The 27,560-nt window shown below is 40.1% G+C and overlaps 1 protein-coding gene across 4 annotated transcripts in view; it reads right to left on the bottom strand.

Annotated features, from left to right (window-relative positions):
* LPIN2 (lipin 2) overlaps positions 1 to 27,221 on the bottom strand; it is an 88,338-nt gene extending 61,117 nt beyond the window's left edge. For 2 of the 4 annotated variants that reach the window (XM_046671493.1, XM_046671494.1), the window contains exon 1: positions 27,101 to 27,221. Coding sequence is in view for 1 of the 4 variants with exons in the window: in XM_046671491.1 (XP_046527447.1) it covers positions 2,488 to 2,595 (108 nt within the window). In the remaining 3 variants the exon portion in view is untranslated. Of the gene's footprint in view, positions 1 to 2,487; positions 2,808 to 27,100 lie in introns of those variants that run through there. The other 2 variants (XM_046671492.1, XM_046671491.1) reach the window with 2 other exon arrangements.
* Between the last annotated feature and the right edge of the window lie 339 nt (positions 27,222 to 27,560).

Here is a 27,560-nt window from a genome sequence, read left to right as displayed (position 1 = left end):
AGGATTAAAAGAGGCAAACAAGTTGTGAAAAACATCAAGATTTTCAGAGAATGTACTCCTTCAAACTGCCTAACAACATCACTACATTTCTGTGAGGAAAGGAAATTCTTTACAACTAAATAATCAGTTTTGTGAACACAGTCCTTGTTGGAGTGGAGGAAAACGTTTGGTTTGGGGCCCAGTCACCTAGCGCTGCTGTAGGATTTGGGCAGCAGGGAGCAAAGACAAATGTGCTAAGGGGGGTGGGGGCGGGGAGGGAGGCTCCTCCACCCCTCACAGAGGATTTCCTATCTCATACAAGGCACTGTGCCCCAAGCCACACGCCCCGCCTACAGGGTGACTTGCTATCTTCTACCACTGTTTATGTCACTACATCTTGCTGTAAATAATATAAATACACAAAATTCTCTCTGAAAAAAGAGCTTTTTGGTCTCAACTGCACAGGTGCCCAGGTCCTGTGACAAAGAGCATAGAGGGACAAGGATGGATAAGCACTGCCCTCAGGGCTTCCTGGAGTCCCCTCCTGCTCGTGAGGATGTGAAGACCAAGGTCAAGGCTCACTTCTGCCCCAGGAACAGGTCACAACCCTTGTGGATGGGTCTCATCTCTAGTAAGAATGGCCAGATGCCCTCTGAAGTCCCTTCCAGCTCTAAACCACAGAAAGACTTGCTTCTAGAAGCATTTCTTAGGATTACAAGTTTGGCTAAGAACTCTTGCAGTACATTCTGCCCTAATTTAAAAAATGCAATCAAAGTAATTTAAAATAAGGGGGGAGGGGTAAACAAGGCCAGCAGATTATTTTGGAACTTCAAGGTATTTGAACATGAAATAGTTTAGCCTCTTCCTTACCAAATAAAGGAACTATCTTCACTTGCTTAAAAATTATGGAAACGTAATTTTTCAAAAATTCCCAATTTCTAACAAAGCACAGAAGTCTTTTGATGGTTTGTTACATTATGAGATTTATACATTTACGGTCCAAATACATAAAATCATCTCCTTTAAAATGAGACTTTCACCTTCCAACAAGGTTTGCCTGGACCCTGAAAACCAGGATTCTCCCTTGCCACATTCACCCCCAGGTTATAAAGTCTAACTTGTATATAATCAGCACGGCTTATTAAGCAGATATCAAATCCGGGGTCCTGAACACAAGTCATTCAGAAAATCCAAGTTTCTCTTGGGGCAGGGAGGTGACCCATGCGACTTCAATGTTCTAACATCACCATAAAAGGTAACTTAATAAAATGCAGCCGAATCGAACACCAGGCGACCTCCCTCTAGAAAACACCAGCAGTAGGAAGCATAACAACTTCTTCCTGTGATGGGTGGTGTGTGTGTGTCAGTGCTACTTGTTAAATGAATTTTTTAAGTATTTCCTAAGAGTCAGCTATGTTCAATACTCTCCCTTCTGACCTTTAAGACAAATGTGCATGAATCCATGCATGCACAGACTCGATACTATTAAAAGGAAATGTCAAAGCTAAACTGCCTCTCACTAGCACCGACTCCCATTCATACTCACACAATGTCCAGTTCCATCAGTTCCCAAGAACCCCGAACGAGGACACTTGTACCAACCGGTCCAAAAGCAAAAAGCACGCAAACGTGATAACATTTTTAAAGGTGACAAAAATTTTTATAACTATAAAACTAAAATCAATCTGATTATGAGCCACATTTTAGAAACTGCCTAATTTTTGTGTTGTTTATTTTACACTTACTTCTATAAAAACATACTATTTTCTAAAAAAAAATCTTTATCTCATTGCATTTACTTCAGATTATTTTTAAAGGAAAAGGTTTCATAGGCAGAGTTAAGTTATACTGTCCTTAATTCCCCTGATGTTTTCTTTAATGCAGACTTCCAGAACTTACACTAAGTGCACCTGACTTGTTTTATTTTACATCTTGTAAGAAGAGAGAAAATGCTAGATTAAAAAAACTCAGACAATGTGCATTTTCCCCATATATTTCAAGCTTAGAAAATCTGTTTGTTTGCGATCATAGGAGAAAAAAGCCTGTGGTCATTCTTCTCTGTCATATATCAGAATAAAATGCCAGTTTCAAAATATTAGTTTTCAAAAAATTCTGGCTAGGACCATAAAAGTTTTAAATGTTTTTTATTCCTCAACTACTACACTTGGATGCAAAGAGAATATGAAACTAGATACATTTAGTTTGAAACCCAGTTTTTAAAAAACTTCTGTTTAAAGCAGCAACTTCATTTTCTTTTCTAGGCAGAAAGTCATTATTTGTTAAATAATAAGTAGAAAAAAGTAGAAAGATGGCATAGTGTGAATGAGAGAGAGCAGGTAGCCAAAGATGCCTGTTGAACATAACTTTTAAAAGTTGATAAAATCCATTATGATGCTACAGTTTGCTAAGAAAAGGCATGAGCATGAGGCCCCCTCCACTCCCCGGCCTTCTCTCAAACCATCCAGATTGGGCAAGCAGGCAAATCACACATCCGTGCACGTAACTCACCAGGATACCAGCAGGGGCCTTTCCATGGTAAACACCTTCACTTTTACTTAATGAGCCTTCATGAACCTTCTCCTCCTTATCTTCACTATCATCTTCTAAGGAAAACATCTTAAAATTGGAAGTAGCTTATCAACCATGTCTTTTTTCAGAGATGAAGGTACACTTCTAAATTACCAAAACAGAAAGCTGCTCTGCTGACAGACTGAGTACAAACTGTTTGCAGACACAGTCATATGGTTAAAACTGAAAGGAAATGGTTCTTTAAAAAAAAAAAGATACACACACAACTTTACCAGTAAGATTTGCTCAAAACGCCTCAACCCCTTCTCTCTGAAGAAGATAAGCAGGGGCAGGGGACAGGCTGTGCCACGTGTTTACACTGATAGGTAACAGGTCCTGCCAATCACACGACGGCCACTGCAGCTTCTATCACACGGGACAGGGATTGGGTTAATGATTCTCTAAATCAATCAGATCCTCGTTTGTAGAAATAAAAACACCTATACATATGAAGAAGTAATCTTAACTTTTTAGTTTGTCATATTGGCATGACCCAATATATTTTCACTATTGTGGAAGGGAGATAGCCTGCTGAGCACTATAAATAATGAGCAAATTATAATAATAATTATTATTAATATTAGTTATATTGTTATAATATTAACATTATATAATAATATAATAATGAAGAATTTAACCTCAATAGTATGACAATGCAACATTGTAAAATTCAAACATTCCTGGTATTTCCTTTCCACTCAGTAAATCAACATATAGTAACGTCAAGTGAATTTTTTTAAAACCTAAAACACACTTAACACATACAAAATATATTATTTTTTAATTAAATACACTGTTTTATTCAGGCCAGTGTCTAGAACTATGCTGTTCGTTACAAATAGCCATTTGGCTACATTTGGCTAAATGTACATGTGGCTACATTTGCAATGTGGCTGGTACCAATTGAGATGTGCTGTAAGCGTAAAATACACACACAGAATGAAAACAGTGTGTGAAATAATCTCTCATAATTTTTTATATATAGGTTACATGTTGAAATGACAATATTTTGGATATACTGAGTTAAATAAGATATATTCTTAAAATTCATTTACCTGCTTTTTTCTTTTCCTTTTAATGTTACTAGAAAATTTAAAATTACATATGTGGCTCCCATTATATTTCAATCAGATCGCACTACTTTAGAGTTTTGAGACAATCTTAAGAGAAGTGTGTGTGTGTGGGGAGGGGGTTGGGATGAACACTCAGCCAAAGTTCTACTAATGAAGAACTGAAGACGACAGGATTCTTCATCATCCCATGAAAGTATTTAGTTAATTCATTAACAATATACTGGCTGATCCTTAATGATGATATTTAATGATGTTCACATAATTTTTTATTCATTCATTTTTTGCTTGAGGAAGATTAGCTCTGAGTTAACATTTGTGCCAATCTTCCTCTATTTTGTATGTGGGATGCCTCCACAGCATGGCTGATGAGTAGAGCAGGTTCCCACCTGGAATCTGAACCTGGGCCGCCGAAGTGGAGCACGTGGAACTTTAACCACTCAGCCATGAGGCTAGTTGAGATGTTCACATTATTAAACCTTTTTCTCTACCTCTAACCATCACTAAATGACAAAATTTCCAAATGTGTGATCAAGTAAGAGGGAGTTGGTAATGTTTACCACAGCAATATACCACCAAGATACATACAACGAAAATGTGAAATGGCAGAACCGAAAATAAATTTCACCAAAATTAGATACGGGAAGATTTATCTTGCATTCAATATGTTACACTGCTTGCTGCCCAGACTACCAGATATCAATGAGCCTGGAGTACACGGAAGTGCCCACAGGCATTCATAATCTAATTCAATATAAATCATGTACACAAATTCCTCCTTTCAAAAGAGAAGCGATTATTTTTGGTCTAATTATGCAACGCATAAAAATTTAAGCCTCTTCCTCCATGTCCTACTGCAGTTCCAGATCCCCAGCATCAGATGGCAGTAAAAAAAATCAGTATTGGGGTGCTGCCCGTGGGAAAAATGGAAGAAGAAATGAGAGGGTGGGGAGAAACGGAAGTGAGTTGAGGAGAGAGGAAGCAAGTAGAACAAGAAAGGCGATTAAAGAGAAACTATGTAAGAAGAGGAAGGGTAGAAAAAGGAAAAGCAAGAGGAATAAAACCTGGAAGAGAAGAGAAAACATGCAGGGGTAAGACAGGAGAAGGGGGGAACTGTAAGTAGGAGGGTGGAAGGAGGGATGAAGAAACAGGGAAAAGAAAACCTTATCCATTTTAAATACGACGAAACTGAGGACCAGAAAGAGGTCAGCAAACAGTGGGTACCTGATGCTGGTTTGGTGTTTCTTCATGAAGCCAGGCTGAGACCACAAGAGGAGGTGCTAGGGGAAGGGGGATGGAGGTTGACAGGGAAGAGGGAGGAAGAGCGGCAAGGTCCAGGAGGGCAGAGGTTGGCGGGCATGAACTCTGTTCAGGCAACCTTCGCCTGGAATGCCTCTTACACAAGAAGCAAGCTCCAGGCCAGCCACTTTGGTTTCCCGCTAGTCTTGGTATTGTTTCACTGTTTGGATGGATGACTCATAGAATGTTCCGACTGCAAAGACGTATGCACCATGGACCCAGTGGGTGAGCTCATCTTCCAAATATCTATTTCATCACAGGGTGCACACCTCTGTCTTCCCCCTGTGGTGACCTGTAGAGCACCTGAACCCCAGGCTAGTACCCAAAGTTCTGGTCCCAGACCATCCTTTGAGTGGGAGCACTTCTTGGACTTGATCAGTAAGAGCTAAAATCACAACCAACAATTCTTAATCATCCATACGATTTTTCAAAGAAAAATGCTACTCTATAGTCAAACTTTTTCTCTATAGGCTAAGAATAAATGGTTGAATATTGAGAAAAACATCTTTTTACTTTTGCATAGCATCTTCAATAATCTTAAAAAAAACAAAAACAAGTAGAAGTTAGAAGTCTTTTTTCCAAGACTTAAATTTTTCAAGAAAAAGTCTAGCTTAGGGAAACAAAGCTAAAATGCTAGTCAGGAGAGTCAGAATCTTGTTCAGATTAAACAGCTGATGATAATGCTAGTAAAATATATACCTTCTTTGTTTTTTTCCACTACTAATCACATAAGTATATGAGGCTAGGTATTATAAAGGGCTTTTTAAGAAGATGTAAGGATTTATTTAAAACTTCCTAACCTGAAATTTGCATATTTGAAGTTGGGCTAAACTGGTTCAAAAGAAATACCTTTATGCTACAAATTATATTCTGATTTTAACACAAAACATGAAAATAATCTACTCCCCCAAGTGGTCAAACTGTGGAATAGCAACATATTTCTACTGAAATACCAAAGAAGAGATGAGAACTAAAAAGCTTTCATTAGTAAAAAATAATGAAAATATTTTTTAAAGCTTCAATTACAAAGAATTCATAATTTCCACCATAATTATTCTATAGTGGAGGAATTAAATCAAGTGCATTTCTGCATTTTCAAGGTCACTCATGACAAAGAGACCCACACAAAAGAACCACAGCCACCTGAAACAGATTTCCTTGAGCCAGATGGTTCTCTTATCATCTATACTAACGCATAAGTTTTTCTTCCCATATCTAGAATTACTTATAATTCATTGTTTACCTATGAAAACAATCCAAAAGGGACTGATATGCTTTCTTCAAAACCAAGAGAAAATTCCTCTTGATACCACTCTGACGTTTCTCATACATTTGTAGTTTAACTGCTTACTGGATCACACCTATCTAGTTTACTCAACTTACAGTGTTTCTTTACATCCTCACACAATCCCCAAACTAAACAAGACAGCTAGTACTATTTCATTTGCACTGTGAATGGATGAATAATGAAATGCAAACATGTCTTTCTAGGAACACAGAAGAAAAAACAGGAAGAGTGTCCTGAGGTCAGAAGGCCTAGCTAAAAGTGACTCTCCCAAAGATAATCCTCTTGAAGACTTACATTTTATCTTTAAAATCCATTTTTAAATATGAAAAACATGACTAACTGGTCAAAGTTTTCTTCTACCAAGTTCAAGGGCAAATGTATCACATTTACCGTATGACCTAGAATATCCTGTGTATACATCCCTGTTTAAGGAGTTTGGGAGTGACAACCTCTGAGGCCTCACCCCTCTGAAGCTTTCACCCAATATTCTGAGACCAGAGAGACAACCTGAGAGTTGTGGCTGTAGCAGTTAAGTATATCTGATTATTAAGAGAGTAAAGCTAAACAGCCCAATCAAGGATCAGAAGAATCATGGACTGATTTGTGTCACAAATTCTGGACAACACTTCGAACAAAATAAAACCAAAACAAGTGGGAAATCCTCTGCCCACTCAGAACCCCCACGGCATGTGCCTCACTGGGTGTATGTCCATGTCTGATTAAGTCACAACTGCTTCTGTTTAAATGTCTGCCTTTTCTTCTCTCATTTCACCCTCTGAACAGCAGTAGGCAATGGCCCTGTCCCCACGGTGACACCCTAAGTATATAACAATTTCCTACACGATGGCTATGTCACCCCCATTTTGCTTACACTCAAGAAATCCTTTGGCAATGCAAGTCATATTGTCAAACTTTAAAATAGTAAATAATGTTCAAAGTGTGGTGCTTTAATCTCTTCAGAAACAAATTCTTGGCTATAAACTCACAACCAACAGGAGCACATCAGTGTATCACAACAGTGAGCGAGGCCAAGAAGTTACCTGAGGAAGCATAGTGTGGGGATTCTCCACTGCAAGTCAAAAAGTGAGATGGCTTAAAACTTGCCAAAGAAAACAACAAATAATAAATGAAGGTGAGCAAGAAGTGACGATATCAGTAACACTTAAGGAATTCACTCAAGAGGAATTTCCCTTCTACAGCTGGTTCTGCACATTTCTAACTAAAGATTTTCCTGACCACTTGAAACAGTGGTGACGATCGTTTTAATTATTTTCTTGCTGTGATTTCACCTCTTTCAAACAATTACAATTTTTTATTTTAAAGATAGTAGTAATTAGCTAGTACTCTCCCTCTTGCCCCCTTCTTCCATCTATGTAGATGAACTGCTAAGGTATGTTAAGTACTTAGAAATCAGGAATTTAGCAATAATCTCTCAGATATGTAGTTTCTTAAGGAAAAAGTAAAAATTCTATCATATATAAATTCATACAAAAAACAATAAATACACTAGAGTCTCAAGAGATAAATGTATGAAGGACATAAACAATTGACCCCCCATATACATAACTATCAACAGTGAGAATCTGCTCACGTCTTACAGCTGCCACGTGCAGAAGCCAGGACGTAAATCAACGTCAGTCTGACTCCAGAGCCTTTGCTTTTAACTCACTGTGATGTTTAATCTACCACTTGCCTGCTATCATATCAGCAAGCATAAAGAAAATACCACCCCAGCAGTTGGGATTCTTGTTTTAAGAATCATCATGTGCTGCTGGGAAGAGCCATCCTAACAGGACAGAGGGTGAGAGAATAAATTATTGATTTATGGTATTAAATGGGTTCCCCAAGGAACCGCGCAACCATGCTTTGTTTCTGTGGTCATCTTGCTCTCCCATTTCTGTTTCTTTTTCAAACTTCCATGTTTCTCAACCTGAATGCAACCCCATCACCCTTCCCTCTCCATCAGAATATGCAGCATTTCATATTCTTGTAGGCAGGTTCATTTGTGCTCAGACAGTGAGCAGCAAAAATACATTCCTTTGAAAATGATAACTTAAGGAACTTACTTTTACAATGTGACAGATTTTATTTAACTGTTGAAATTTAAATTAAAATGAAAATAATCAGAATCTTAGATTATTGCCTTTCAAAAGTTGAATCTGCCTACTTCAATCTAAAGTTCTCCTAAGACATATAAGAAAAAAAGAAAAATTCTAGCATTGGTACCCAGATTTATACATGACAACAGCTATATTACACAACGATGAACGCAATTCCAAGGTGGCAGGCGTAGCTGCATTCTCCATTGAGGGTAAAGCATTAAGTCAGCTTTGGTATTCTTAGAAGTTAAATGCTTGTAATGTCTATAATTTAACCTTGCAATGTAGGGACACATAAAGGATCCAAGAAAGCAAAGAGGTATTTGAAAGCAGCAACATTGGAAGAAAGGTTCCCCTCTTCCAAGGACACAGCATCACTGAAATGCAGAATAAGTGTGACATTTTATTAAAATTTATTTTTCTTCCAGACTCAACATACTTTATAAGGCTCTCTGAGGAACAGGATATCTAGTTTGTCAAAAAATCATTAGCCTTTGCAGCAAATCAATTTTACTCAACTTATTTATTGATTTATTTGGTGAGGAAGATTGTTGCTGAGCTAACATCTGTGCCAATCTTCCTCTATTTTACATGTGGGATGCCGCCACAGCATGGCTTGATGAGCGGTATGTAGGTCAGCACCTGGGATCTGAACCCATGAACCCTGGGCCACTGAAGCGAAGCACACAAACTTAATCACTATGCCAACCCCCAATTTTACTCAAGTTTTTCATGTATACTTTAATCACAAAACTTCTGGATGTGAAGAAGAATAAGCAAACAAAGGTGACTTAAGCTAAATGTTCATGAGAAATGGTATGGTAAGCCAATATTTATATTGAAACCATAGAAGAAAACACATTACTGGCAGCCTAGCATTATTTATCCAGTACTTAACTCTGAATCACACAAATCACACCCTGGAGTCCTTTGCATATATTATCTCTGATCTAAAAAACTTCTGTGAAAGATTTGCTTTATCCTTATATTTTACAGATGAAGACACAGAGGCTCACAGAGATTATGTGCTATATCCAAGATCACCAGCTAATTTTTAGAAGTGTTAAAGCCAGGTTCAAGCCCTAATCCACCCAGTTGCAAACCTCAAGATGTCTTCCACAGTATCTTCTAGGACTTGGTACTTAAGTTGGAACTCAGATGTAACGTGCTAGGTATTTTTAAAATTGCAAATATTATAAAGGGAATCTAAAGGAATAAAATATCTAGGAATAAATTTAACCAAAGAAGTGAAAACTTGCATATTTAAAATTACAAAACATTGCTGAAATTTAAAACGATCTAAGGAAAGAGAGAGACATCCCATGTTCACAGATATGAAGACTTAATATTGTTAAGATGTCAATAGTACCCAAAACAATCTACAGATTCAATGCAATCCCTCTCAAAATCCAAACAGCCTTTTTTTGCAGAAATGGAAAGTCAAGCCTCAAATTTATATGGAATTGTAAGGGGCAAAAATAATCTTGAAAAAAGAAGAAAGAACAAATTTCCTGACTTGAAAATCCATTACAAAGCTACAATAATGAAAACAGTGTGGTATTGGCAATAAAGATACATACAGACCAATGGAACAGAATTGAAAGTCCAGAAACAAACCCAAACATCTATAGCCAACTGATTTTTGACAAGGGTGCCAAGTCCATTCAATGGGCAAAGAATAGTCTCTTCAACAGATGGTGCTGAGACAACTGGATTTTCGGATACCAAAGAATGAAGCTGGACCGCTACATATAAAAAAATCAACTCAAAATGGATCAAGGACCTAAATATAAGAGCTACAATCATAAAACTCTTAGAAGAAAACATAGGAATAAATCTCTATGATCTTGGATTTGACAAATGATTCTTAGATATGACACCAGAAGCGTGAGTAACAAGAGAAAAAAGTAAATTAGATCTCATCAAAATTAAAAACTTCTTTTCACATCAAAGGGCATCATCAAGAAAGTGAAAAGACAACCTACAGAATGGGAGAAAATATTTGCAAATCATATATCTAATAGGAATTTAATACCCAGAATATATAACAAACTCCTACAATTCAACAACAAAAAGACAACCCAGTTAAAATAGGGGCAAAAGGCCCATGGCCAATAAGTACATGAAAAGATATTCAACATCATTAATCTTTAGGGGAAAAAAATCAAAACGATGGTGAGATACCACTTTAGATCCGCCAGGATGGCTACAAAAGAAAAGGAAAATAAGTGTTGGTGAGGATGTAGAAAAACGGAAATTTTTGTGCAATTGAAACCTGGTGAGAATACAAAATAGCGCAGCCACTGTGGAAAGCAGTTTGGCAGTTCCTCAAAAAAGCTAAACACAGAATTACCCTTTGATCCGGCAATTCCACTCCTAGATGCATATCCAAAAGAACTGAAAACAGGGAATCAAAAGATACTTGTACACCAACGTTCATGACAGTATTATTCACAACAGCCAAAAGGTGGAAACAACCCAAAGGTCCATCAACAGACAAACAAATGGATAAACTAAATGTAGTATAGACATACAATGGAATATTATAAAGCCATAAAAAGGAATGAAGTTCTGATATAAGCCACAACATAGGTGAACCTTAAAAATGTTATATTAAATGAAACTAGCCAGACACAAAAAGACTAATATTGTATGATTCTACTTAAATGAAATATCTACACTAGGCAAATTCTTAGAGAGAGGAAGATTAGAGGTTACTAGGGGCTGGGGAGGGGGATGGGAATTAATGGTCAGAGTTTCTGTTTGGGTGGCGAGAAATTTTGGAGATAGTAGTGAAGGTTGTATAACACTGCAAATGTAATTAATGCCACTAAACTGTATACTTCAAAACAGTTAAAATAGCAAATTTTATGTGTTTTACCACACAAAAAAAATGCACTGAAACCGTAATTGAAACTTGAAGCAATGTCAATACTTGCTTCAATGGGCAATGTCTAGCCCAAAGCTAGAAATGAGAATATATTTATTGTTAACTATAAATATCACTGTCTTCTATTCCTACACTGTTACTAACTAGCTAAGTCACTGTATATCCACTAGGCCTCAATTTTCTCGTCTAAAAAATGAATTTCTAGATAATTTCTACGTGCCTCTAGGTAAAACAATAAGACATTAACTAAAGTTTTCTGAGCATTTGACTCTACTAAAAAGAAAGCAATTAAGTATTTCCTACAATCTGGTTTTCAACATGAGCATGGTGATCCTAAAGCATGACCCTTCAACAGAATATAATGTGTAAATTTCATTTTATGTTTATCTACGCACAACAGAGAGCTTCCCCCAAGTCAAAACAGTTACATTAGACCAAAACAAATCCACTTCTGGCCTCAAATTCCTAAACTAAGCTTCTAAACAGACCTAGAAGTAACCTTAGAGAATATATAGTCCAATAAGAGTCTGTGTCATTCTCATTTTTGAGAACCCAACTAAGCTCTCAAATATACCCTCTTTACAGAAAACGTGCACACCAGCAGTATACGTTTTGACCCACACAACCACGCATGTAATTCTGTTGTTTGAGGAGCTGCAGGAACTCCTCTATGACTGATAATGTGGACCCCAAGGAAAGAACTCCTGATTCCAATCTAAATTGCTGTTTGAAAGATGAGAACACACAGGTACTGGAAAATTAAATTACTTCGCAGTCAAAGTAGATAAAAACATGCTCAATCTAGTCTTACACATCATATAACAACTCTTAAAATGAAATAGTATAGAATGAATATAAATGCATGCTGATTGTTCATTCCGGAAGGACAATGCTATGGAAACGTTCATTTAACAAACATTTGCCAGCGCCTACTATATGCCATAGCCTACTATATGCCTATTATAGGCCAGGCACCAGTGCAGCCTTTAGCAGACCCTGTATATCACAAACCTAAAACACAATGACAGTGTTTGTGTTTCTTCTTTTCAGACCCTAGGGATGTTTTGTGAAAACAATTAATTTAGCTAAGGGCACAGGAAGGAAGCACAAGCCAAAGTGCCCCCAGACCTGCACCCTGTGCTCCCCTAGCAGACCCGTGCTATGCTCAGGCTCTCAGGACAGGACACTGCTGGGAAAAGGCCACTGGGGGCAATCCTGGCCAAGCCATGGGGGTGACTGAACCCCGTTAATAGTTTAGAACAAAGCTTCTCAGCCTTGGCATAGTGACATTGGGGTCATATCATTCTTTCTGGGGCGAGGAGGGGGGTAGCATGACAGCCTCCCACCTCCAGATGCCAGCTTCATCCTTCCCAGTGGTGACAATCAAAAATGTCTCCAGTCATTTCTGAGTGCCCCCTGGGCACAAAATTTCCTGCAATTGGGAACCACTGGTTTAGACAGATGGTATGTGGCCCTGTATTTATATGACTGTTCTGGCTGGGGTCTCACAAATGTCTTTTAAATTAATGACCTCTGAAGGCTACAATAAACCAAGTCCATTGATATGCCACTGTCTAGGATGTTGTTAGTACTTTTTTTCTGAAAGAACTGTCTTTAAATTAAATTTAGGTGCTACACAGGATAAACATCAGTATCATTACTATATGGTCACAACACAAACAATACAAAAATAGACATGATTCATCTCTGTCATACATGATCCACCAGATGTTGCTCTGAATGACTTCTGCCTATTTCCAAAAGCCTAATCTATCTTTAAGGATAAAGATCTTCCACTACTGAGCATAAAATGATATATTTTGAGACTCTGAAAGCAATTTAAAAATGGAACGGGCGTGTCAAAATGTTTTCAAAAATGACAGTATCATTAAAATGCATATATTGCCACTACAGTGGGCAATGTACACTAGAATGCATAAGTTTTTTGGACTTTTATAATTAACTTTTTTTTTGAGGAAGACTGGCCCTGAGCTAATCTGTTGCCAATCTTCCTTTTTTTTGCTTCTTCTCCCCAAAGCCCCCCAGTACATAGTTGTATGTTCTAGCTATAAGTCCTTCTAGTAGTGGCATGTAGGACACCATCTCAGCATGGCTTGATGAGCGGTGCTAGGTCCGCACCCAGGATCTGAACCAGCAAAACCCTGGGCTGCTGAAGCGGAGCACGAGAACTTAGTCACTTGGCCACAGGGCTGGCCCCAATCTTCCTCTTTTCGCTTGAGGAAGATTATCGTTGAGCTCACATCTGTGCCTATCTTCCTCTGTTTTATGTGGGATGCCACCACAGCATGATTTAATGAGTGGCATTAGGTCTGTGCCCAGGATCCGAACCAGCGAAACTCCGGGCCCTGAAGCAGAGAGTGCGAACTTAAGCTCTATGCCACAGGGCCAGCCCCTGAAAGCATAAGTTTTTAGTCATATTCCCTTACAGTTACATTTTTTTTATAGGAGTACAAACAGGACTTATTATCCATATGATCCATATCATTCTTTCTGGGGTGAGGAGGGGTGCAGCATCACAGCCTCCTTATTATCCATCTGTAATGACAGCAAAACTGAAGAACTTGAGGTTATTAGATCCTAAGGGTAAACTTTAGACTTACTAAATAATGTGTCTCATCTGTTAAACAGTAATATTTTTCATCCTGAAAATTGTCCATTAATTATCATCATCCATCACCCCCATCTCAATAGGCACTGTGAGGCTGCAGGAAGGAAATGACTATTTGCTCACATCCCAAGACAATACATATGGTATATAACTATCTATCAAATATCATATACATATCCCAAACAACAGAACCACACTCCATTCCCCACTCCTCCTTACCACACACAGAAAGCATCATGAGGTTTTAGAGAGACTTTGTCACCGACATCAAGTTCTCTAAACCTTCTAGGAACTCCAAAGCTGGTTGTAAACTTTTGCATAAGAGCTGTCAGCTTCAACACTTCATGAATATGTACACTCCATTTTTGAAGGCACGTATTTTTCTAAACTAACTGAAATTCAAAGGAATATTAGTGAGATCAAAGCTACAGCAATCACCTTCAGGACATCAAAAGAATGCCAAGCCACTGTGTTTGTAACCCTCTAGTGTGCTATGATGAAACCAAGACAATGCCACAATTCTAGTTAGAAGGTGACTTCTGCTGCATTAACAATTTCACCAACCTCACATACTGCGTCAATCATCTTTTAATGACTCCTGTAGGTAGAGAGAAAGATCTTCCCTGATTACTAGTAGAACACCAATTAAAAAAAAAGATACAAGAGGAAAAAAACAAGGACTATCCATCAGTTTACTTAACTGATGTCATAAAAGTGACCAGGAGAATTCCTCAGTTTCCATGACACACTCAGTTTTTTCAAACACCTACAATCACTCTTGCATTTAACTCTCAGGAATGCAGTCTCCCAGTTTCCCAGAGGGAAGTCTTTTCGATCAGTAAGCACAGATTCACCACTTCTCCACTCTTCTCTTTGGAACTGCCTGGGTCTACCTGTCTCAGTTAAATAGAACCTGGTGACCACGAGGCTGAGAAGCAGGGATGTGAACTCCTGTGCAGCCATGCAGAGATCCTGCTCCCAACTCCAGGTACCCCATGCCGGTGTCTGCAGAGGGTCCTGGGAAAGCGGGGAGAGGCTGTGGAGACGGGTGAGAGTCTTCCACTAACGCCAATTAAAACAAGCTCGAATTCATCCCCTGCTTTATTTTGCGCAGTGCCCACTGGGACCCCAGGGGAATTTTCAGAACCGTTAGGAGGCAGACCTCCCTTTCCCAGCTCTGGAGGACATTCGGGTGGATAAAGGGAGAAGCTGTGGAGACAGCGACTGTCACCAAGTGCACTGCCGCTTTCAGTGCCACCCATCACCCCAGTTTGAGTTGTGTCCTAGTTTTATGTAGCTTTGCAAAGCAAACACAAGGTAAGGCTGCACAAGTGTGTTATCACAAGCTGACCCGCACACTCTACTTCAACAAAAGAGAACTCCCATGAGCATCAGTAAGTCAGTGAAGCAACATTTGGAAGGCTGGAGAATAAAACCTGGTTCACTCACTGATCTGTTCAAAAGCAGTGTCTACTCTGATGTACCAGGCACTATTCTATTCTGAAAGCTGGGATCAAGCAGTGAACTTGGCTGAAGAGGTACCTGTCCTCATAGTGCTTAGATTCCAACAGAGGGAGAGAGACAACAAATGAAAAATAAAATTCTAGACTAGGATAACAATTATGACGTAAATTAAAGAAGGTGACGCTGCCAGAGAGTAAGAGAGGCAGGACAGGAGCGGACAACTTTAAGTAAAGGGACTGGGGATCCAAAAACAAGAAAATGTATGAGAACTTAAACTCCAGGAAGGCTCATATCTGAAAAAGAAATAGAGGATAATTAACACAGAAGACGGAGCATGGGAACCTGGCTGATGATGTTCAGGGAACCATGCCATGATACAGCTAGGATTTACTTTCTCACAAGACACCACCGCTGTTCTTTCTTTAGTCCTTTTGCCAACCTTCAAGTTACTTTAGAAACAAAGCAAGAACAGAAAATGAGGTGACTCAGATACTGATCTTAAACATTCAGGAAACCAGCAGAAATTTTAGTAGTCACACAAGTCTGAACAAAAATCTCCAGCTGTAATCTAAAAATTACTTACTAAGAGTTGCTTTCTGATCTTCAGTGAAGACAGAGGCGACTAAAAGCATCTTTAAAAATATTACAATAACTAGACATTCTGTTAAACACAGAGGGTGTCACACACTTTATCTTTATTCCCCCTTGAAACTCACTGTTATGACTGAACTATGGTCCCCCAAAATGGTAAGGTGACATTCTAACCCTCAATTCCTCAGAACGTGACTTTATTTGGAAAAAAAGATCTTTACAGATGTAATCAAGTTAACATGAGGTCATTAGGGTGGGCCTTAAATCAACATGACTGGTTTCCTTATAAAAAGGGAAAATTTGGACAAAGAGATGACACACACACAGGGAGAACGCCATGTGAACGTGAAGGCAGAGATCAGGGTGCTGCGTCTACAAGCCAAGCAAGGGTAAGACTGCCAGCCCACCACCAGAAGCCAGGAGAGAGGCCTGGACAGGTTCTCCCTCATAGCCTCAGATGGAACCAACTGCTGACACCTGAATCTCAGACTTTAATCTCCAGAACTGTGAGACAATACATTCCCATTGCTTAAGCCACCAAGTTTGTGGTACTTTGTTACAGCAGTCTGAGCAAACTAATATACTCACTAACATTAACAGTAGAGAAATGTAAAAGGGGTAACTCACAAAGAGAACAGTTAAAGGAAATGAAAGAGATCAAGTTTTTGAAAGACGAAAAATGGATGGAGAAAAAAAAGAGGACCAGAAAATAAGGAAGTGCTCAAAACAGAAGCCCACATTGCTGGAGGTATGTCAAAGAAACATGACAACTACAAGAAAATTTTCCTAAGTCAAACACACGATTTTCCAAATTGAAAGTTTCCACCAAGCGCCCAGCACAAAAATGGAGCGATACCTGCATGGTTGTGGACTCCACCAAAGGCAGGAGCAACAGAAAGATGCCAACAATGTTAAAGGCTCTGCGGTTGAAGGGCAAAGATTTTAGAAATCGCCATGCGGGCATGGCTACACAGGCAGGACACACAGCACACTCTCAATCAGAGGTACAGCACCCCAGAGCTGGCCACCGCCTGAACTGGTCAGAAGGACACACAGCTGCAAGTGATTCTGCTTGTGGGGTAAAGCCTCACCAGGCCTGAGAAGCACCCCCTACAGTCTGTGGGAGTTTTTAATGCCCTTCTGATGTGCAGAGACTGGTGACATACCTGCCTGCTAGCCAGGTGTGAGCATACAAAACAAGACCAGTGAACCAAGGTGAGGAGGGCATTTCCCAGGTGCTCCAGTCACTCCCTGACCCTGAATGGTCCAGGACTGAAACTGCAAATCACAAATGAAAGCACTTCACCAAGAGATGGGAAAGGAAGAGGTGAGACTTTAAAGAGATAAAGCAAAGGTGCTATAAAAAAAAATTGGGAAAAGGGGAAAGTATAGAAAGAGGGGGAAGGAGAGGGACAGAGAAACGCAGAAATTACAAAGCTTGGAACGTCTCAAAAAAACCAATTTCTTGTGGCCGGCCCCATGGCCGAGTGGTTAAGTTTGCCTGCTCTGCTTTGGCAGCCCAGGGTTTCGCTGGTTCGGATCCTGGGTGCAGACATGGCACTGCTCATCAGGCCATGCCGAGGGGGTGTCCCACATAGCAGAGCCAGAAGGACTGGCAACTAGAATACACAACTATGTACCGGGGGGCTTTCGGGAGAAGAAGAAGAAAAAAAAAAAGAACATTGGCAACAGATGTTAGCCCAGGTGCCAATCTTTGGGGAAAAAAAATTTCTCAAAAGTAACAATTCAAAATTCTAAAGGAATTTTAGCATTTTATAGCCAGTCTATCATTTAGTATGAGGCTAGAATAAAGAAATTTCCAGATATGTAGTCTCACAGAATTGACCTCCTGTGAACCCTTTCTCAAGAAGCGACAGAAGGATGTACCCACCAAAATGAGGAAGGATACAGAGACAGAAAGGTCTAGGAAACGGGAGCTGACACAGGTGAGGAATTAACGGGATTCAGGTGAGGTGCTGACTGCACTGAGTTTTGTAGATCTGTCAGAAATTGGGGGCCTACATTTGTGATCGACACTGAGAAACGTAAGCCAACAAAACAACTCTGGAGAAAACAAAAATTTGAATTGGTGAAGAAATAAAATCAATGCACACGCTTGGTTTTGAATAATATTTACTCATGAAAATATAAACACTGAACATTGAGAAAATAAAAAATGATACAATTATATTGGGAGGATAGAAGGAAAACGTACATGAGGATTATATAAGAATCCTCATCTTGCACAGTAGGAAATCCACAGAGAATTTTTAAAATTGAAAACCAAGCTATAGAAGAAAAAGCACGCAAACGTGGAGTCAAATTCCACAAGAAACAAGTAGAAGAGTTCAAAAAAGTTGCTTCTGGAAGCAGCAGGCAGCAGTGAGGGAGACACTGGTGTTTTTCATTATATACCTCAGAGTACTATCTGTATTTTTAGACTATATATAAGAAGTAATATACTTTAGTTTTTTAAAGATGAATAGAACTATTATGTGATACTACCTTTTGAAAAAGAATCATATTTAAGGAACGAAAACTACTAGGGAAAAGAAAAAATAAACACCAAGCAAATATAAGCATTGTGGGGTTTTTGTTTTGTTTTGCTTTTAATTAGGAAAAGCTCTTTTCCAACTCTCAGCATCAGCATCTGTGGTCCATCTGAGCTTTAGGTATGTCTCATTAACAAGACAACACAAACAAACCAGGAAATTTAAATATAGCAAAGTTCCTATTAAGTTTTCTAGTTCCTTCATTTGGGGCAGGGAAATGTCCTAACACAAAAGGCCTCTTCCACACTAGGGCAAAGACATTTGTAAAAGATTTAGCCAGCATTTACAAGGATGACGTTCAGAAGATAAAAAAAAAAACAAAACAGCCACCATAACAATACAGGTATATTACTATTTTTCAACTAGTAGAAAGTAAAATTGCATGCAGTTTTCTAGTCTAAGGAAATTTTCATGTAAATCAATTAGAGTTTATAGAAAAATGTTAATTACTTAGAGACTTTATGAACTAGTTGGCAAAAGAATTTTTTTCTTTTAGTTAAGCATTCACCTGCTCTCTCTATATAATAGGTATAGAGAACAGCTCTGCTTTCCAGATACTAAGACCAGGTTCTCCCGTAGGCCTGGACAAACAAAATTCATACAGCCAGAGATGAGATGATGGCAAAAATCACAAGGCTTAAATTTATAAACATATGCAGTGCATGAGAGTTATATAAAAAATTGCTAACTTATAAAAGTAAATTTTCTATTTTGATACTATAAAAAGTTCTAGGTCAAGGAAGAAATTTTAAGCAAGTACATGAAGCAACCCGTTTTTTTTTTTTTGAGGCAGATTAGCCCTGAGCTAACATCTGCCACCAATCCTCCTTTTTGCTGAGGAAGACTGGCCCTGAGCTAACATCCGTGCCCATCTTCCTCTACTTTATATGTGGGATGCCAACCACAGCCTGGCTTGCTAAGCGGTGCACAGGTCCATGCCTGGGATCTGAACCCACAAACCCTGGGTTGCTGAAGTTGAACGTGCGAACTTAACCACTGCACCACTGGGCCAGCCCCAAGCAACCTTTTTTTAAAATTTGAGACATAAACATCTTTCAGCTAAACATCGTATTCTCATGCTAAAAATATAAGCATGGAAGCTCTAAGTTTGATTCACTTTCAACCACTCACGCAGGGCTCCCTTCTCAATCCTTCCTACCCCAGTTTCATAAAATTCTGCTTTATATAGAAGTAGACTTACTTAATTCCCCTACAAGACTACAAGCTCCTTCAGGGCAAGAGGGATGTTCTATTCGCCTGCTTGCCCTTCGCCCATGTGACTCTCGACACTGGCGTCTCTTGTCTGGTCAGAGCTCCTGAGCTGCTGCCTGCCCCTGGACCTCTAGGCGGCTGGTGGCTCTGGTCTAACACACAACCTCATCTAATCCTCAGAACCAGCCCATTGGCAGGTACTTTACCTCCAGGTTACAGGAGAGACAACTGTGTAAACTATATACCAAAAGTGTACCTATGAATTTGGGAGTTCCTAAGGTCTATGAATGTATTTCTGTTTAATGAAAGGTTCTTCTGTATTGAAGAGTTGATAAATACCAAGTCGTTCATTTATTCAACTATAGTAAGTAAAATACACCATTAAAACTTCATTAGAGAGGATCTTGTCCACAGATGTAGTAATCAAGTGAGTCAAACGATATAGTGAAGCACCAGTTCAAAAAAACAAATCTGTTCAGAAACTGAAACTCATGTACTCAGCCACATTAGGGGTTTCAGTCGGCTCCTCACAATGTAATAGATAAGGGTTCCTGCACGGCGAAGAGATCAGAAGCGCCATCCAACTCTGAAATGGTTAACTCAATGCTCCTACACACAGTCCAGTCCCATGTAACCCAGGGGTTACAGAGCACACTTCTCCAATCAGGAAACTCAAAATTACCAGCGAAGATCCTTGAAGAAGGTATGGTGTTAGTTACTGACATACCATGTCTCAAACAGTCTGAGTCCATTTCTCCTTCCCAACAACAAACACAATCACCTTCTTCTCAGGCTGACACTGACAGCAACACTTAGCTCGGAGTTTAGTGGCCCTGTTTTAAACACGTATCCCGACTCAGCCCAGTGACCTGCTGGTACTGTGGAAGGCAGGTGAGGAACATCAGCTTCACTCACTCCAGAGAGGGCACCAAGCAGGCGTGCTGGGGCCAAATCACCTCCACCACCTTCTTGGCTGGTATTTCTCTCTCCGGCACAGTTGGTTTTGCATATATAAGTTACTCAGAGAAACTCAAGGCTCCCATATAGCAGGTGCTATCCTTCTATCGGCAGTTTACAGATGCTGATATTAAGAATAAGTTCTCCAGTTCTACCCAGTAAAATCAAAACAAAACCCTAAAACTGATTTAGAAACGTGAAACAGATGCACAAGAATTCTTACAGTCCTTGGGCAGTGTGGTGGCACAGGAGTGGCAGCAATGGAGCGAGGTCAATGCCACCACACAGTTGCATGCCTTTGGCAAATCTCTTTCAGCCTCAGTGTCTTCCCCTAGAAAATAGGGCTTTTCTCTCTACCTTGCAGGGTTGTTGTGACTCTTGAGAGAATTTATATAAAGCACAATACCTAGCCCAAAGAAGGTGTTCAATTATGTAACTATAATACTAATGACGACCTTTTACAAACATTAAACACTTCCGGAAACAACTCAGGGTTCCTCAAAAGTAGGCAACAGCAATATTTTATAGATTAAGAGTCTGAGTGGGTAGAGTAGATATTAAGGACCCCAAAATTCCAAAGTTTTACTTCTCAAATAATGTTACTTGGACAAGTTATTTTGAACTGGTTGAGCCAGTTAGCAACCGATTAGTCCTTTCTTATAAAGCATTTGTTTAATACACATTTTAAGTTATAAAACAGAGAGCTCTTTCTCTTAAGTGATAGTTCCCTAAATAAGTTCTGTTTCTGTATAGTTCACATGTAAGTAGATTATGGCTATAATGTCAAACAGGTACCTATTATTCATCCAAAAATGTTAAGAGATTTCAAAGAAACATAATAAGTTGACAGAAGCTTTCGAATGTTTTACAAAGAAAAAAATAACTCCGCTTAGCACCCCAAAGCAAACAAAAAGTATATTCCCGATGGTTCTTCCATAAGCCCAAACATTCCTTGACTTACGTTGGTTCAGAAGAAAGGGACATCACTTTACAAGGATCACAAATTTACAGACTCAACTATTGCGGAAAAACACCACACCACAAGTCAAGGAGTGCCAATTCAGAGTTCTTAAGTCACATGAACTATCTGGTGGTTTTGCTGGCTCATAATTGATAACAATACAAAACCATATACAGTCATAGGCAGCATAACAACGTTTTGGTCAACAACGGACCACATATATGATGGTCCCATAAGATTATAATGGTGTGCAGTAGGCTATACTATTCCAGGTTTGTGTTAGTACACTCTATTGATGTTTGCACAAGGACGAAACTGAGGAACAACACATTTCTCAGAGCATATCCCGACTGTGAGTGACGCATGACTGTAATCAAATTATCAGATGACTACATATTGAAGAGATTATGTCAAACATCTTTTTTTTTTTTTTAAGATTTTTATTTTTCTTTTTTCTCCCCAAAGTCCCCCAGTACGCAGTTGTATATTTTTAGTTGTGGGTCCTTCTAGTTGTGCTATGTGGGACGCCACCTCAGCATGGCTTGATGAGCAGTGCCATGTCCGTGCCCAGGATCCGAACCTGCGAAACCCTGGGCCATCGAAGCAGAGGGCACGAACTTAACCACTCGGCCATGGGGCTGGCCCCCCCAAAACCTTTTAAGGGCTCTTCACACTCTGAACACCTCTATTTTAGAATGAGTTAAAGACCACCTCTCTCATTTGGCTGGAGACATCTATCTTGCCAGGAGCAATAAATGTCATATCGAAATGACTGAACAGATTAGAACCATCCTGGTACAATCATTGTACAATCACAATAGAAATACAAAAACAGTAGAACCATTGTACAATCCCACTGTCTATTCAGAGGCATAAAAAAGTCTTTCAGGTAGGTTTCAATTCCAGATTAACCAATAAACTTTTAGTTTATAATTATGATACTTCTTTGTATAAAAGACATCTCACTAAAGATTTAAAAACAGATGTTTACATCAGTTATCCCTTCCATTATATTTCAGAAATAGGCCAATGCAGAAAGTCAGTCACTAAAGAAGTTACTTGGTACCATATGCCTATCTTTTTTCTTGCAGTAAAATCACTAGTTCCAACCTGAGAGTTTCTGAAGGATGCTTTCCCCATCCTTAGCTTCTCCTGTTTGTCTACTTACATAGTTATAACCACCAAAACTAAATAATTTTTAAACCTTGATACTGGTACACCGTCTCTGTGAAATATTAGTGTCTTTAATCACGTTCCTTAAGCTTTTCAAATCTGTGTCCCTTTGCACCCCCATAACGTTACTTAAAATTTCAACTAAATTAATGAGTGATCCAAAAAGTTAAAAATTAAAACAAAGGGAGAGCATATCAGACCTTCAAAAAATTTCCAGTGCACTGCAAATGTCAGGTCTCCACACTCCACTGGAGCTCTTCTGGACATCACCCTAGGAAGGTCCCTTCCTCGCTTTCCCCTTGAGAGCTACTTTAACATCAACAGATCCTCTCTCCTCATTACCATACTCCAAAGGCGCCCAGGTTTAAACGTTCATTCTTCCACTCCTCAAATCCTACTTCCTCTACTAGAATCTGACAAACATTTAGGGCTAGCTTCTTATTACTTCCACTCAGCACTCTCCATCTCTCCCCTACTCCTCCTCTTCGTTCAACATTTACAGAAAGCAAAGGAGGCACACTGCCATTGCCCACAGGCCGCAGGGAATGTCTGAAACCTGAGGAGACAAGAATTATTTACTCTAATACTGATTAACAGCTAGAGGACAGCCACTGGACAGCAAACACAAAATAACACAGAAAACACAAAATAACACAATATCAATAGATGTAAAGGGGCGTGCTTTCTACAGCTGAAGCTAATCAAGAGAAGTGAGTACTAAAGAAAAGGATTAAATCTGTGGAGCAGGTGGAGACAGTAGGGAGAAAACGGAATTGAGGAAACTGAGATGGGAAATTTAGATTTGCTAAAACAGGTGAGAATGGATCGTTGTAGATTCGTGAACAGGAAAGATACAAAAGATGCTAGGAGTTGAAACCAACTTAGAATTCATAAATCACTTTAAATTTTATTTATACTCTGCCTCGTTGAAAAAAGAATTTGAATTTTTATGTTCAAATATACATATTACTAAACATTGCAATTAAGATAGGGGAATTGGTACAAAAAGTAAATAAGGCTATGAAATGAAATGAAGGCAATAACCTCAGTTACTGTTCATAAAATTAACTCCAGAAGTAAACACTTTCTAAACTGTTCAAATACACCAAAAAGTCAGATAAAAGCAATCTACCAGCTACCCGAACATCACAAGGTGTTTTTTCCTGTGAGCCAATGTTTCTCCTCCAAAAAAAGTAGAAAAACCTAATTTGCATAGTTCATGCTGAAAATATATGGCACTACAGATAGATATAAACACCACATAATAAAGTTCTAAATTCAAAGATTACAAAAATAGGTACCACATTCCAAATGGATTTTTAAAAGATCACTTTCTAGGAGCCACTCCCTCTTTTCTAATACAGTTATGTAGTCTCTCAAATGATATATTTGACCTAAATAATCTAAAAATAACTTTAAAAGATCCCATTCCTAACAATCATATAAACCACCTTGCCTTTCAGCCATATCCTCTTTGCGCGGAGATGAAACCAAGGTAGGAAAAGGAGCTGATACTGTAACCATATTGTTACCCTTTACAAGTTAAATGAATTCTGGCTCCTTTCTTCACTGCTTAGTAACAATTTTAACACCAATCTAAATTAACAAATAGGATCACTGAAATTTAGCATTCAAAGTCTTCAGAGGAAAAAGAACCTAAATTGCAGTCAGTGCATCAAATAAGAAAAAAATGTATACTTTATCATCATTCTAATTCCAAAAGTCACATTAAGGGCTTTATCTTGCATTGCAGCACGGTTTATCTCTAACGGATTCTTTTTTTTCTTCTCCTTCCCTCTTGATAGAATGAAAATTTAGAGCAGAATCATCCAGTCACAGGATTTCAGAGCAGGGGCAGACCATCTAGGCCGAGCTTTCTGCTGTCAATCAGGAGCAAAATGGCCCAAGGTGAGGACAGCAGAGGCTGGAGTGGTCCCACCACACACAGGTTGCCACTGACTCTCAGAGATTCACAGCTGCTTCACCTGGATCCGGGGGGTGAGCAACTTTCCCTGCACATTTGCCTTGAAGAGTAGAGGACCATACACATGTAAAGTGTTTAGTGTTAGTAATAGAGTGTTTTATAAAATAAAGACTCAAGTTGACAGCAGGGGAGGTGGATTCCAAAAATAAAGCTAATTGCTAGCAAAGTCACCAAGCCAACTTCTTATTCAAATGCCTTATTACTAAGATAAACCCATAAAGCTTACTGTTCCAGCCTGTAATAAATATCTTCAAAGTTTTAATAAGACATAATTTATATAGGATTTTCACAACCGGAGGTTCTGCTTATCAACTTTTGAGTTGTTTCATCATGAAGACGACAAATAGATAGAAGACTCTGGAGCTCAGCCAGAGGTATAACCACCTACCTATAAATGAACGAAATAAAACAGATAAAAACACGCTTTCAAAATCAAGGTCGTGAACCACTGCCCAGAGATTGATGGGCAAGTCAATATGCACACACACATGCAGAGTGACAGCCACTGGGGTCAGAGCAAAAAGGAAAGGATTTAAATTAAAGGTGGGCAAACTTAAGTCAGACTTAAAGAAAAACTTCCTGACTTAGGTTGCTAAGCACCTAAGGGAGGTAGCCGAACCTACCTAATCTAACAAACAAAGCCTCCAGCTAAGCGTTACTGTGATGCCAGATATGAGGATACATGTATACCACGAAGCCCACTCAGAGCAAATAGCTATTGACACAGAGAACCAAGCTATACTTTAAATACTAATACTTAAACTAAACATTGCAAAACGTTCACTGCAATGCTCATCAGCTTAATTTAACCTTTTACCACCTCTAACACGTGGCACTGCCAGGATTATCCATCCAAACCTCCTAATTCGGGAAAGCTGAGTGAACTCATTCAGGAAGTGCCAGGGACTCTCAGGTTACAGGTAAGGACACACTGCTTGCTGCTTCCCACCATTATTCAACAGACCTCTGGGAAGGCTCTTCGCAAAACCAGCTCTGTGTTTGATACCAAGCAGCTCCCAGAGTCTGGCTTTCAAGGACTCTGAGTCTAGTATAGGAGACAGTCCAGTCAGTAAACCAAAAATTACAATACAGGGCCCATGAGTACCTTTGCTACAAGAACGTACAATAAAGGACACAAAGCCGCAGCTGACCCTATTATTTGCTTCTCAACAGTGGCTTTACTATAGTGTTCAAGGGTTTTCAAATGCTCCCATTTCCAGTTCCTCTTAAACATAAAGCCTCTCTGTTGGTTCTCAACTATGCCATCAAATATTAAAACAGAACCTATCGTTTCATTTCTGGCATTCTGTGGCCATCTCTAGCAACATTTGGGCATGGAGATACTTCAGTCTGACATACCACAATCAACTGCACATTTAATTGGAGAGACGAAGCCACCGATAGTGTCCAATGTTCTTTCACGCTGGCCTTAGGCTGTGCTTTTTTATACTCTGAGTATGGCCTGAGGTTGACAGTAAGGATGCAGCACTAGCAGACCAGGCAAAGCGAGGATGCTGCACTAGGGGATCAAGCAAAACGAGGATGCTGCACTAGGGGACCAGGCAAAGTGAGGATGCTGTACTAGGGGACGAAGCAAAGTGAGGATGCTGCACTAGGGGACCAGGCAAAGCAAGGATGCTGTACTAGGGGACGAAGCAAAGTGAGGATGCTGCACTACAGGACCAGGCAAAGCGAGGATGCTGTACTAGGGGACGAAGCAAAGTGAGGATGCTGCACTAGGGGACCAGCCCACGAAAGGCTAAGTCACCAAAATCCTTCCCCTGCACCTTGTTGTGGGCTCTGCCACTCCCATCTCAGCATCACTTGCCACACTTCATTCTTAAGCCACTGAGAACAATCAATATCAAACCATCAACATATAAACCATTATAGGCCACTAAATAATTTCTAAATATTTCAAAATATATTTCAAAACTGACTTTGTATCGTCAAAATACTATGAACTAGCTAGGCCAAGTTTTACTAAGCATCGCTACTGGGCGACAGCTTCAACGGAGCCTGACTTGACAGCAAGACAAGACTCTTTTTCAATTAAAAAAAAAGGGGGGGGCTTGGAAAACTAACCCCCAAATGTGCATTTAAAATTAGTCCAGCGGCTTAAATAATCCTTCGGAGTATTTCCAAATATCCAGAGATCCGGCACTTTCTGAAAGGAAGGGTGATCTTTCTGCTCCTGTTTTTCATAAGTATGCCTCCAAAACGTCATCCCACATTTTCAACGAGAAGAGTCTTAATTTGCTCAGGCGCGTGGAGAACATGGTGACCCGCCGAGGCTCAGAGTTGAGAGAGAAGCCCTCGGTGTAGACGGCATCTCCACACCAACCAGGCTCTGCCAGGGGGAAACTGAGAAGAGAACTACTCACGCTCAGGACCAGGTCTACACTGGGAAGCGGAGACGACGGGCAACCGACCGCCGGGGGCAGAGCGGCGACCCCGCAGCGCTCGCGGCGACGCGCTCACCGCCGGGCGCCCCTCCCCCGGCCGCCGGGCGCGCTGGGGACGCGGCCTCGGGCGGCGCTCTCCTCGCGGGGACCGGCCGCAGCTCCACCTCCACGCCAGAAACCCGGGGAGGAGGGGGACGGGGAGGGACCTCGGCGCGGGCGCGGCGGGCGCGCCGAATTTGTCCCTCTGCACGTCTTCCCCATGTACCCCCGCCCGAGCCCGCCCGCCGCGGCGCTGGCCGGGGCCGCGTCGACGTGACGGCGGCGGCTGGGGGCACGGGCAGGGGGCGCCTCGGCCCCCCCAGGGCAGCACCGCGACCCCCAAGCTGGAGACCCCCGCCCCCCGTGAGCGCAGAGAGACGCCGCCGCCGACACCGGCGCG

This window comes from Equus quagga, chromosome 9, assembly GCF_021613505.1.
Source record: "Equus quagga isolate Etosha38 chromosome 9, UCLA_HA_Equagga_1.0, whole genome shotgun sequence".
Taxonomy (NCBI): domain Eukaryota; kingdom Metazoa; phylum Chordata; class Mammalia; order Perissodactyla; family Equidae; genus Equus; species Equus quagga.
The sequence above is the reverse complement of the archived record's forward strand: the minus strand, read 5'-3'. Positions and strand labels throughout refer to the sequence as shown.